Genomic DNA, 13,024 nt, shown 5'->3' on the forward strand with positions numbered 1-13,024 from the left:
GGGGGCTTCCTGTCATAATAGCAGCTTCATCTGTGCATACTGCAACATATTTGCTCCCATTTCATTTTTTTTTCACTCATTATTTGCTTCATATCAAATGGTCTCTGCCCTTCCATCTGCAATTTCAGTTTAACTTTCTCATGTATGTACCTTACATAGGTATGAGCTGCTTACTGTTACTTATATCAGTGGACTCATCTGATATTAAAGAAAACGCAGGACTTGTCCATACAGCTGCATCTAATTCTTCTTGGAGTGTGTTTGCAATAGTTTGATGCATTTCTGACAAACCTTTATCATCCAGATAGCTTCCACAGTTCATCAATCTTAAGATGCTTTAAATAACGAAACTCCATTTCTTCTATGAATCTCACAAGTTAAATGAAATTCAAACTGCTAACTCGTTTTATGCAACAAAGTATGCAGCTTTAAGTAGCCCTTTAACCCGTTCCTCACCACATGATTGTGCAGCTTTGATTGCACTAGCCACAGCATTACGTGATTCTGCCTCGCATTTTCTTTAGAGTGCTGCGTAATGAGCAACTGCATTCAAGTGTCTAATTTGTGATTTTTTTTTAAACACCAACTAGTAAACCTCACACTATTGAACATGTTGCAATCTGAGCAGCTCATTTCTCTGTCTTTCATTTCAAGCCATGGGTATATTTCCAGCCAACTTGCCTGAAACGTATCTTTAAGCGCTTACTCCTCGCTGCTTCTTTTGGCAATCTCCTGATCACCGTCATTGCACTTTGTAGTTCGAGGGGCATTTTTTCTTGAGAGCTTGCCTTTCCAGAAGTAGACTTTCTTTTCAACCATCGCTCCATTTTTTATCAAATTGACTAGCTAGATTTTGAAGCTTTCATGTTGAACTAATGTAAACCATTTTAATCAAAATCAACCCATTTTCTTGTCCTTTTCGTCTGCCTAAAACAAATGTGAGATGTGCAACACAACCACACAAATAGTGTGAGGTCACCGAATCATGCAGTAGTCCCTTGCAACATCCTGGAAAAACACAATCTTGACAAAGTATACATTTGAAAGAGTTCTCCCAGGACCGATGTATTAGTGTTGTAATGAAAAGATCAGTAAAGTGGGCTTAACGCATGGTAAACTAACAAAAAACTTACCAAACTGTGCATCAGGAAAGTAGTGTAGTTCACATTGCTGCAGTGTTTATGTATTTTAAAAAGGAAATACAGGGGGTACCTTTAAAGCGGAGACAACGGCACCGAATATTTTTGGTGCGCCCTCTCTTTAAAGCCCTGGCCAAATACGAAGACAGTACGTACGGTTATAATTCAAACTGAATTAAAAACTACACATCCCAGTTACCATGGTGGTGCTTGTGATCATTGCGTTTAACCAATGAAACAGGGCGAAAAATCAGTCACATGGCTTTGGGGCTTAACCTATCAGCAACAAAGCGAAATCTACACGATAGGCTACCTCAAACTGTCAGTTACACGACTGTGTATGTCGCTTAAGCCAATCCTATTTGGCATTTTAGTTATGGAGGCAGGAAGACGCCCCCCCCGCCTCCCTCTGGGTGCCTGAGTTAACGCCATCTTTAACTGTTCTTGTGCCGAGCCGCAGCGAATGAGAGAGACCCCGAGAAATAAAAAAAAATGAATCCAGAGAAAACGCTTGTGTGCCCTGGTGGTAAGGGGAAGCAATACATCAGTAGCTACTTCGAGGAATTGGGGATAGATGTAGAGTTAAAATTTGAACGAATACAAAAACTAGATGTTAAAATCTTGACGAACAGAGCGATGATGGAGATCTACAAATTTTCCGGTGCCAAAAAATCAAATAGCAAACAGATGCTTTTTGATATCTTAAATCATAATTTCGACCTAGGTTTAAGAAATGAATATTTTCAGCGAGTTATTAGTTTGTATGTACAGAGGATCATCAATAAGAAATCCCACTTAAGAAAAAGTGAAAGGGAAGATTTTGACCGCCAGATCTTTGCTCTGCCCCTAGTAAGAAAGGAGAGCAGTAAAATTTCAGCTGCAGAAGATGCACAGCAAACAGCTAGCGCTAGCTCAGCTTGTGATGTAAGATCAGGAACGAGTGAATTAAATTATGTAAAGTGCACTAATGAGGTAGTTAGTGAATTAGGAGCACAGTTTAAAAATGTGCATAGGTTAATGGAAGAATGCAGGAAGCTGGATGATGAAAGAGCTAGGTTAGACAAGAAAAAAGAGAGAGAGGACTTATGCTTTATAAGGCTAAAAATGAAATTCAAGCTCTCAAATTAAGCAAGGCAAATGAAAAGTTAGGACATGGAAGTGTTAGGAATGTGAATAAAAGGCTTAGACGCAGGGATAGTAAAATTCGGACAGCAAAAAGTTGTGGAGTGTGAGCAGGTAGTCATTTTGAATTAACAGGAGAAAAGTGAGTCAGAGAAGGAAAAGGCACAGCTAGAGAAGAGTATTGATGAATTGCAAGAGCAGTTGGAAAAGCTTAGATATACAAAAAAAAGGAATCACAGAAGGTTGCGTATTATAAAAGGAAATGTGATTCTGAAGCAAATTTAGCACATAGGGTGAGGGACCTGAATGAGGAGGTACAGTTCTGGCAGGGAGAATATGAAGGCTTGAAAACAGAGATAGACAGGCTAGTGAGTCACAATGTTAGCTCAGTGCATATTTGACACAGTTAGATGGTGCAAGATCAAGGATTCAGATGCAGCATGTTCTGAGAAGGAAATTTTCTGATTTCTGAAGCTTGAATCAGCACCCAAGATGAATGTTAGCTGTGAGAGTGATTTTGGAATCTTTGATAACTTTAAGTAAATTAAGGCCAGAGCAACAGCATTAGCTGTCGAGGGTATGATTATGTTCAAGGAGAACAGATCTTGGCAGTGGCTTGAAAAACTGGATTCTGAAAAGAAGACAGAAGTTTTATCTCAAGCTATAGAATCAGTTAAAGAGCAGAGGGTTGTGTTTTGTGAGAGGATGGCTAGGATAAGAGATGCCAAGTTGCAGACACTTAGAGAGAAGATGGAAAAAAAGATAGAAAAGGAAGCAAGAGATATAAGGACAAAGGAAGTACTAGCGGTAGAGATAGGCAAGTATGGGGGACTTTGTAACAGCCAGGAAGAAATAGATGCGCAACTGAGGAATTTAGATGAGGACAAGAAGCTTCCTGCAGTTACAGCACAGTTGAAGTTTAGGAGATTTGTGATAGGAATGAAAAATGAAAATAGAGTTTTCAATTTTTCAAAGGACAGGAAAAGGCTTAGTCTAGAACAGGTGATTGTTAACTTAAAAAGTGTTGTCTGCAGGCCAGAGGAAATCCCAGCTACATCTAGAGAAGACAAAGATTGTTTGGCACCGTCAGAACGTATTGTTGAAGAAAAGGCAGAGTTATTAAAGGAGGCTGTTAAGCAGCATTTTAAGGCTGGAGATCTAGGTGAAAAAAGGTTGGTATGGAAGGATTAAGAATTTCTATGTTAATTAAACCAGAACACTTGTTAGGAAAGAGAGTTAGACATGCTTTTGATGAGAAAGGTAGGAAGGTGTGGTACAAGGGCACAGTTGCTGAAATTAGACTAGGTGGCCAGGAGTATATTTTTAAAATAAAATATGATGGATTTAGAAAAATGTGGTGGTTTGCTTTGTGGAAAGATTATATGGATAGTTATTTAGAATTGCTTAGTGCAGAGGACTTTGTAGGCAAGAAAGTAGAGCACATGTTTGTGAGTAGTGAAGATGGGAGTGAATGTTGGTGGCCAGGCAGGGTAGTAAATGTGAATAGAACAGGAGACTTGTTTGTTGTGGATTATGTAGAGGAGGGCGATGATGAAGTTAGTGGCATAATTGAGTATCCATTGTTAGATGATTACATGAATAATGAGGTGAGGATTGTTGCTTAGGTTTCTTAAATTCCAGGCTATTGCTAATGTTACACTGTGTGTCAGATACAGATAATTTTGAGGAATACGAATAGGAAAACATCTTGTAGCCGATGCTAATGTGCCAGGGAGGCTGGTGAAAAGTTGATCCCTGGAGCCAGCATCTTAAGATATCTGTATTTGTAGATACCTGGGAAGTAAATTAATTTGAAAACATGCAGATTATGGATGCTGATGCACCAGGGAGGTCAAAAGGCTGATCCCTGGAGCCAGCAATATGAAATTAATCCTCTATATATAACTGCTGATGCAACTTTCCCGTGCCTTCTGAGAGGTGGTTTCCAGCACTGTATATAGTTACTCGTTAGTTATAATTTTTAACATTTACATGTTCTTCTTTGAATATGTTTGCTGTTCAGTTATAGTTTATATTTCATTATTTACTTTTTTGTTTACTTTCATTTTTTGATATTTTTATTTTGTCAGATCAAATGCACATTTGACCAAAGTCTTGTAAATGATTACGTTTTAAAAGACAGAAAAAAGTGCAAAAACTAATTCCAGCACAATTTTAATATTTCTATATTTGTCATTCATACCTTATATTGTGTATGACAATTATTATATGTATAATTTATGCTAACACTGTTTTGTATAGATGAAACCTTTCCAAAATGTATAAATCATTAAAGATTATTAAAAACGTATTATTTTCCATGTGTAATATAATTAGGAAGTACAATAAGATGTTGTTTTAACAGTTATAAAATGATACGTCTAATTTGTTGAAACAGCTGTTTGTTTAATGATAAGTAAAGGACTTAGAAGTAAAAAGAGATGCTTCATATTGCTTGATTAATTTTAAAAGTTATAAATGCAGAGGCAATTGCTGCCACAAGTGCTCCAGGCAACAGAACGTTCGTTCTGTACTGCTGAGCTCCGCGCCTCCTCACCTCTCTCGGTGCCGCGCCCCTCTCTGACGGAGTGCAGTGGGCGGTATGCTATTTTCAGAGCTTCTGATTGGGGAAAAAAGACCTGCTGATCAGTTTCACACAACAGGAAGAGAAAAGAATGGGATTGGGACCCAGACTGGAGTGTAACCGCTTCTAAATAACATAAGAGTTGAATCAGCAAGTTTTCACATAAGTTGGCAGCTGTTCAGAAAAGCTGAGATGTGAGTGTTGGGACAGTTGCATGCTGAGAAGCGGCATCCAGGGGTGTCGGGTTTACACCCCATCTTCTCAGCATGCAACTGTCCCATCTCAGCTTTTCTCGACAGCCTTATGAGAGTATCTCCCTTTTTCAGAGTACCTCAAGCTCCAAGAACTTTGCAGTAACAATAAGGACGGTTACATAACCAAGCCCTCAAAATGCACTCTTTTTTCATTAACAGAGCCTTAAGTACATATTGTGTAGATAGTGAGGAAACCATCTATTGTCTGTAAGGGATTTGCAACAAAATACTTAATTTCAGAATGTATAATGTATTTTCAATTGTACTATTTTAATATTGCATTGTACTTTTATATTTTAATCTCAAGATTTTAAATGCAAATTGATTCACTGTTAAGCAACAATAATTTCTCAATTTGCTGTCCCAGTACATGAGAGGGTCCTGTAAATGACAGAATACTCCATTATTTTACCTGATGTGTGGGAATTGTGTGCTGTCATTATTACTTAAATTAGTTCTTGAAGTTCTTATTTTGCTGTGCTTGTAAACTGACTTGAGTTGGGACTATTCAGCAACACTTCAAAGTAGGCAGGTTCATTGATTGCTTAGGTGAGATTTTAATAAGAGTAGTAGGTTCATTACGAGCATTTAAAGAAGCATGTAAGTAGATTGTGTTAAGTATAAGTAGTTTTGCACTTAGTACTGCTGTATTTGATACTAACATGGGACACTTTCATTGTAACATTTGTATGTTCTTCCCAAGGTTGAGTAGGTTTTGCTAGATGTTCTGGATTATTCCTACCTTTCAAAGACATGCTGGCCAGGTTAATTGGTATATCTGATTTGTCCCTGTGAGTGTGTATAGTGTGTGCCATGACTTGTATCCTATGCTCCCTGGAATTGGTACCAGATTACCGTGGCACTTACCAGGGATTTAGTTTTTTAGAACGTTTTGGAGGATGCAAACATATTAAACAATTAGCATGTGAAGGTCTACCAGATCCATTGAAGATTTTTTTTAAACCTTAGAGTGATACTTTGAACCAGTGTTGCACCAAAAAATCGTATCCTATTAAATGCATTCATTACATGTGCTGTTTGTATAGTCATACTTTGAGTTTGGAACCAGGTTTGTTAAACTTTTCATTCGTAACGTTTTTTTTACCTAGGTAAAAGCCCTAAAGGAAAAAATTGAAAATGAGAAGGGAAAAGATGGTTTTCCAGTAGCTGGACAAAAATTGATATATGCAGGTATGTTATCCTTTGTACAACTGTTTTTTAAAGTTTTAAAGTTGTTCATAGTAGTAATTTCTAATTTAGTTTAATATTGATTTCAGTTTATACAAAATACATACTCTGTTCAGCTCATTTTTGTATTCGAATTAAAAATCAAGGAGAAAGCCATAGACCAATGATAACTTTTCAATGTTCAATGTCTTCTGTAATTACTTTTTAAAATGTGATTGTATGTTATTTTTAGAAATTATAATAAGTGGTTCAGTTTTCAAGGGGAAGCTCCAGGGTAAGATAAGACTGAAACTTCATATATAGTAGGGATAAGCATAGTAGGGATGCTCCGATCAGGCTTTTAAGAGCCGGTACTGATCACCGATTCCATGTCATTAGAATCAGCCGATACCGATTTTTTTCTTTTAAAAACATTTCATTAAGCTCCTACTTAACCAGCCATGTACAAGCCTCATGCCCAATTGTAAAGTGTTAACCGTGTTATTTTTCCCATTAAAATAAACTGTAGACCACAGGTGTTATTAACAAAATGAAATGTAGTGGGTTTATTGTTGAATTACAATAAAAAAAACACTTCTTACTAAAATAAATAAAATAATCGGTTAAAATAAAGACACTTTACTAATAAAACACGTACACAAAACATGTATATAGATATACATATGGCATATTTATAGCAATAACAAAAAACAAGCTAAAACAAAATAAAAGGCTTGTCTTCATCAGAACCCACAATTCTAATAAGATGTTCAATAAGATGCATAACAAGACATAGCAGCCTACTACAACCAAAAGGAAACAAGTCAGCCTAATGTAGCTCTTTACCTACTAAGCCTATTGTTTACTAATCATCGAGGGCAGATTCTTGTTTATGAATATGAGCGTCTCTGCATGTTTTGAAGACAATCTGTTCCTCTTCTCATCCAAAATCTGTGCTGCTGAATAGACGGTCGCTGTCCACACTCATACAGGGAGTGTAAAGTAGACCCAAGCTGCTGAAACGCCTTTTATTGCACTTCCAGAAGGCCATTGGCTCTGCGCTTCCTAAGATGAGTTGCTCACTGAGGTAGAGGTTACCTCCGACGCTGTTGAGTCATTCCTATCCTAGCCGTCCCTTTTATATTCATTTAGAATTTCCTCATACATCGCTTGCAAAGATCCTGTCTGTAGTACTTTCACTTTCCTACTGTAAGGCTCGTTTTTTTTAAAGTGTTGCTGTTATTGATGGCTGAGCGAGAGTTGGCTTGCTAGTTGGCGCAGCTTTTGCACATGCTAATTTTTCATACTCTGCATATTCTTTTTGGTGTTGACTTTTCAAATGTCTAATAAAGTTTCCGGTGTTGCACATTTTAGCTGATGATCCCCCCACGAGCGACTTCTTTTGCACATGTATTGCAAACTGCAATTTTTTTGTCTTATGTAGATGTGTGGTAACGTCGGAAATTTAGTCAGTGCAAAATCAGTTTTTGAGATTGGTCAATTTAGAGACCACTGATTGAGTCATTTGGAGTGAAAATCATCCGATGGTAGATCAATCGGAGCATCCTTAGTACATATGTGCTACGTTTGTGCCATTAAATACAGTGTTTATGGTGCATTCCTCTCTAAGATATAATGCATTAATTTCAGGTAGTAATATTGGCTTAAGAGAACCAAATCTGTATTGTTGATAAGCGCTGCAAAGCTGCATTTGTGCTGTTCTGGATTCTGAGATATTAGGGATTCTTTTTTGGGAGAGTGATGCTACTCAACCTCTGAAGTTGCTTCCCTACAAACTGGACAAACAGGGACTCCCAGCTCATTTAGAAGTGAAACCAACATTCTTGCTTCTTTGATTTCCGAGATATTAAGCTGCTAAGATCTTTTACTCATTGTAAAACTCTTCTTGATTTTAAGTCAGACTTCACCCCAACTGAAAGATGTATACAGTCAACACAAGAATTATTGGCACCCTTCATGAAATTGAGCAAAATATAAAATAAACGACATACAATGAGTCATATTATGGGCTCAAACATATGGGGAAGCCATGTTCTTCGCAATACATTTTCAAACAGAAAACATTTTATTGAGTAGTACAATTTTTTTCTACAAAACATAGGTTTCTAAATTATTGGCACCTCTACAATCAATAGAGGTGAAGCCTCCCCTGAAGAGGATAACAATACTGAGCCTCTTCCTGTAAAGTGTGTGACAAAGTTGGAGCACACTTTTGGAGGAATCTTGGAGCACTGCACCATGCAGAACATTTCAAGATCCTTGATAGTCTTAGGTTTTTGCTTGTGGACTGCCCTCTTAAATAGGATTCAAATCCGAAGACTGGGATTGCCATTGCAAAACATTGATTTTGTGTTCCCGCAACCATTTCTGTGTTGATTTTAATGTATGTTTGGGATTGTTGTCTTGTTAAAAGGTCCATCTAAGGCCAAGTCTCAATCTTCTGGGTTTTGGGCTAAAATATCCTCTTACTTAGTGGAATTCATGATCCCATCGATCTTAACGCCTGGGCCACTAGCAGCAAAACAGCCCCAAAGCAACAGTGATCCACCACCATATTTTACTGTGGGTATCAGGTGCTTTTCCTTGTATGCAGTCTTTTATTGGTTGCTCTCAGTAAGGGTTTCTTTTGTGCAACCCTTCCAAAAAGCTTGTTGACATGGAGGTGGCAACTAACAGTTGATTTTGAAACTCAATAACCCCAAGATTTCACTAAACTGTGATCCTTGGATTCTTCTTTGCCTCCCTCACCATCTTCCTCACTGTGCGTGGTGGCATTATGCACATGCATCCTCTTCTTGGGAAAATTTGCAACTGTTCCAGACTTTTGAAACTTTATGATAATTTCCCTGACTGTGCTTAATGGTATTTTCAACTGATTATGTATTTTTTTATATCTGTTACCTGATTTGTGTAGGTCAACAACCATCTGTCTTTTTTCAGCTGAAAGCTCCTAGGTTTTAACCATGGTGATGGATGACAAAGGGATTTTACATGTGTGCAACTTCATAATTATATGCCAGAAACTGGTGAAAGGCAGCAATACAGTTCCTGGAGACTGTTTGGTTTTATTTCAAATATTCTTTAGGGATGTAAAAAGAATAACTTATTAGAACAAAGGTAAGTAGTTTCCCCAAACATTTGAGCAGAATATTTGAATCATTGTGTATTGTTTATTTTATACAGTAATTTTTGCTCAATTTCACGAAGGTTGCCAATAATTCTTGAGTTGACTGTATATAGTCATTGGAAGAAGCAGTGACTATCTTTCAGCTGGGGTGAAGTCTGGTTTAAAATCAAGAAGAGTTTTATAATGTACCTACCTTTTTATTTCTTTGGAATATTGTATTGTTCTGTATTATGTATTTGTTTCATATAATGCCTGCTTAAAAGATGTTTAGATATAAAATACATAAAGTTAACAGCTGCTTGATTGTGGTCTTCAAGCTCTAAAATGGTAGAAACTTAACTGATGTGCAGTTTGGCCAGGTATGACCTGATGCAAGACTGTCAAGATAATCAAGATACAAATGCATAATACATACACATAATCTAAACTGTATATAAGAACTGTAACAAATTCTGTGGTCCCATAAACAATTGTTTCAGTTGTTTATGGGACCACAAAAGAAGATACCCGAAGAAGGCTCCACAGCCAGAAAGTTTTTTTCTTTTCTTCTATTTTCAGCATGGAGAAAACCTTTACTTCTTCAGTTGTATTTCATTTAAATTACATTTATGAGGTTGTAGCATTATAATGTTTTACTGACTTGTTTTAAAATAGTTGTCTCAGTACATAGTAATGGCAGTACGAAGACAGACAGTTATCCAGTCGTCTGGTATTATTCTATGTTTATATTTTAGCAGAGCTCAAAATACCACATAGTTATTTCGGTAAAAAAAGGAACACATGCTGTTTTAATGGCTCAAAAGGATGAGACCTGTTGGGTACTCCTTCACAGTTGTAGGTGGAATGAGTGATGTGGCACCTTAAGAAAAGAAGAATGAGCTACAGATGCAGCCATCTTGAATACGCAAGGTGTTAACAGTGTTTTTATTCTTTTGAATAATCTGATGCAGTACTGAACTACTCTATAAGACCGCTGGTCTACGCAGTTTATCCTGCTAGATAAATTAGAACATTTTTTAATATTTATTAAACGAGAAGCTATTACTCGTTATTACACAGACAAAAGTCTCTAAATTGGTTTTTAAAAAAGCAGGATTAAATTGCATCTGGCTAAATAACTGTAGCAACATATCCTCTGTTCTTCACCTGCTTCGAGGAGGTTAGTTTTAACTGAACCTGGCATTATGGTTAAGAGCTCAGACCAGTCAGCGCCCTGCAAAAAATCACCTTTCTTCAGGGATCCTGCTGACATTGAAGCAACTGTCTGGAAAGCTTTACGTAAAGCAAGAATAGAGATCACCAAAACCGCTTACATTTCACCGATAAATTTATTTTCAGAGTGTTTCGACAGAGAGGGTATGCTTTACCTTCACAATTTCTTAAGCCCATTAAATAGTTACCAGTTGCACCACAATCAGTTAGCAGCTTCCCAGCACACAGAAGCATTTCAAACTACTGCATCACCATTTATCTCCAAAGGGGGAGTTATTGCAGTATGTTTTTCTAAATATTAGATATTAAACTGAGAGAAACATACTGCAATAACTCCCCCTTTGGCAGTTTTTCTTTGCAGAGTCAGCAGTGTAGGAAGAGAGGCAGAAGACAGTAATTGCAGTCACTGACAATTCTCTTTGCGTGCGTGCTAGTCACTAAGAGGAGATTTAGAAAAGAAGCACTGAGAGGAGTAACAGCTGCTGCACGGGTTGGCGGAGACGAGAAAGTGTTTTTGTTAAATAAGACTATTTATTATGACTTAGATGAAGATCAGATCAGATCACATTGTAGGAGACATTCATGTGGAAATCCATATAATTCCTAAGGGTTCACAAATTTTCTCAAAAATGTACACACACATTCAATTACAGTTTCTGTTTAAGGACATCTTTAAATTCCCTTACTCTATTCAAGCACACTGAAGATTGTTGGACCAGTGGCTGGTAAAACTGATTCTCTTCACTGCAAGACTCACACATTTGCTAGGTTTTATGAAACACTTAAATTTTCTTTAAAAAGATTTAACCAGCATTTCATAATAATAATTAAGAGGTTATAAACTGTTTTGCATCTTGTTTGGTTCTTGGTAGCAGCTAGAGAAAATAATTTTACTGAATATTAGAAATTTTCATCTTGTTTCACACAGACAAGTTTATTCACCTTTCAATCATGCTGTCCTGCTTCCCCTCCAGGAACTTGCCCAAGACACAAACCATTTCATTCTCATCTGAAAAAAACAGACTGGTTGAGAAAAACATCCCCCTGCAACAACATAAATATGCTTAACATGCTCACAACCACTAAGTTTAATCTGTTTCAAATTACTATGAATCAGAAATTGTCTAGTTAAATTGTATTCAATTGTTCAAACTAATTATAATTTTGATTCAAATGGTGATAACATGTATTCAAAATTTAGCTGCAAGTACATTTGTGTTAAATATTAAATTACTGTGATATTTATTAATTATGGATGCTGGCTATATCACCCTACAACTCACAACTGACAGCCTTAACTAAAGCTAAGCAGGTGTGAGCCTGGCCAGTACCTGAATGGGAGATCTGGGAAACACTAAGGTTGCTGTTGGAATAGGTGTTAATGGAACCAGTAGAAAGTGCTCACTCTATGGGCTCTGTGAGTACTAATATCCTGGTATAGTGACAGGAACACCACACTGTAAAAAGCTGTCCTTCAGGTGTGATGTAAAATCGAGGTCCTGACTCTCTGTGGTCATTAAAAATCCCAGAGTGTTTTTAGAAGAATGTAGGGGTATTAATTTCCCCCTGGCCTTTACCAATCAAAGCTTCCTAATAACCCCATCTATGAAATGGCGACATTACTATTCTCCTCCCCTCCGATCACTGATGTGTGATGATTGTACTGGCGTACTTTGGCTGCCATCTTTTAATAATACTATTGCTAGTACAGTTTGAATACAGTATGATTAGACAGGAAAGCACTAATGGGTTAAAAGATTGCACAGTTAAGAATTTGTATCTGATTTACCTGTTAATTCAATGTATAGTGCAGTATTGTTAATACAGGTTAAGTGCGATTATACTGTTTATTGCATAATATAAGATGACTTTATTGGCCATATACAATTTCTTGCATTAGGAATTTGTCTCTTCCCATACCCCAGCTTGCTCTCTATGAGACACACAGGCACACAGATGGGGAGAGAGGAGTTTAATGTCAGAGCGCAGGGTCAGCCATTTATACGCACCTGGGGTATAAATGCAGCTGGGGTTAAGGGCCTTGCTCAGGGGCCCAACAGAGTAGGCTTCCTCTGACGGACGATAGATTTGAACCGGCAACCTCCCAGCCACAGGCACAGATCCTTGGCCACAGTGCCACCGCACCGCCCATATAGCGAGTTATACGTGTGTTGTATCAGTGATGTGGTTGGGTGTACATGTTCAGTCTTAGTGTTTTCACAGAGAACATTCCGGTTTTGATGATTGTATTTATTTGTTTATTATGTTCGTTTCCATGCAAATCCACACAGAGAAATGCTTATTTTTTAATTTGTTTGTTGGCTATGATTATTTGATTGGAAAATCTTCTCAATATGAATCTTGATAAATTTCCACCTGTTAACAGATACTACAAATA

General features: G+C 37.3%; 1 protein-coding gene across 3 annotated transcripts in view; it reads left to right on the forward strand.

Annotated features, from left to right (window-relative positions):
• Positions 1–13,024, forward strand: part of rad23b (RAD23 homolog B, nucleotide excision repair protein) — a 59,454-nt gene that overhangs the window by 8,061 nt on the left and 38,369 nt on the right. For 2 of the 3 annotated variants that reach the window (XM_088629463.1, XM_088629462.1), the window contains exon 2: positions 6,209–6,290. The exons of the other annotated variant lie outside the window; for it this stretch is intronic. In XM_088629463.1, coding sequence (XP_088485589.1) covers positions 6,209–6,290 — 82 coding nt within the window. The remainder of the gene's footprint in view (positions 1–6,208; positions 6,291–13,024) is intronic. 3 annotated transcript variants of the gene reach the window in all.

Source organism: Lepisosteus platostomus, chromosome 4 (genome assembly GCF_059453375.1).
Source record: "Lepisosteus platostomus isolate fLepPlt1 chromosome 4, fLepPlt1.hap1, whole genome shotgun sequence".
Classification (NCBI taxonomy): Eukaryota; Metazoa; Chordata; class Actinopteri; order Semionotiformes; family Lepisosteidae; genus Lepisosteus; species Lepisosteus platostomus.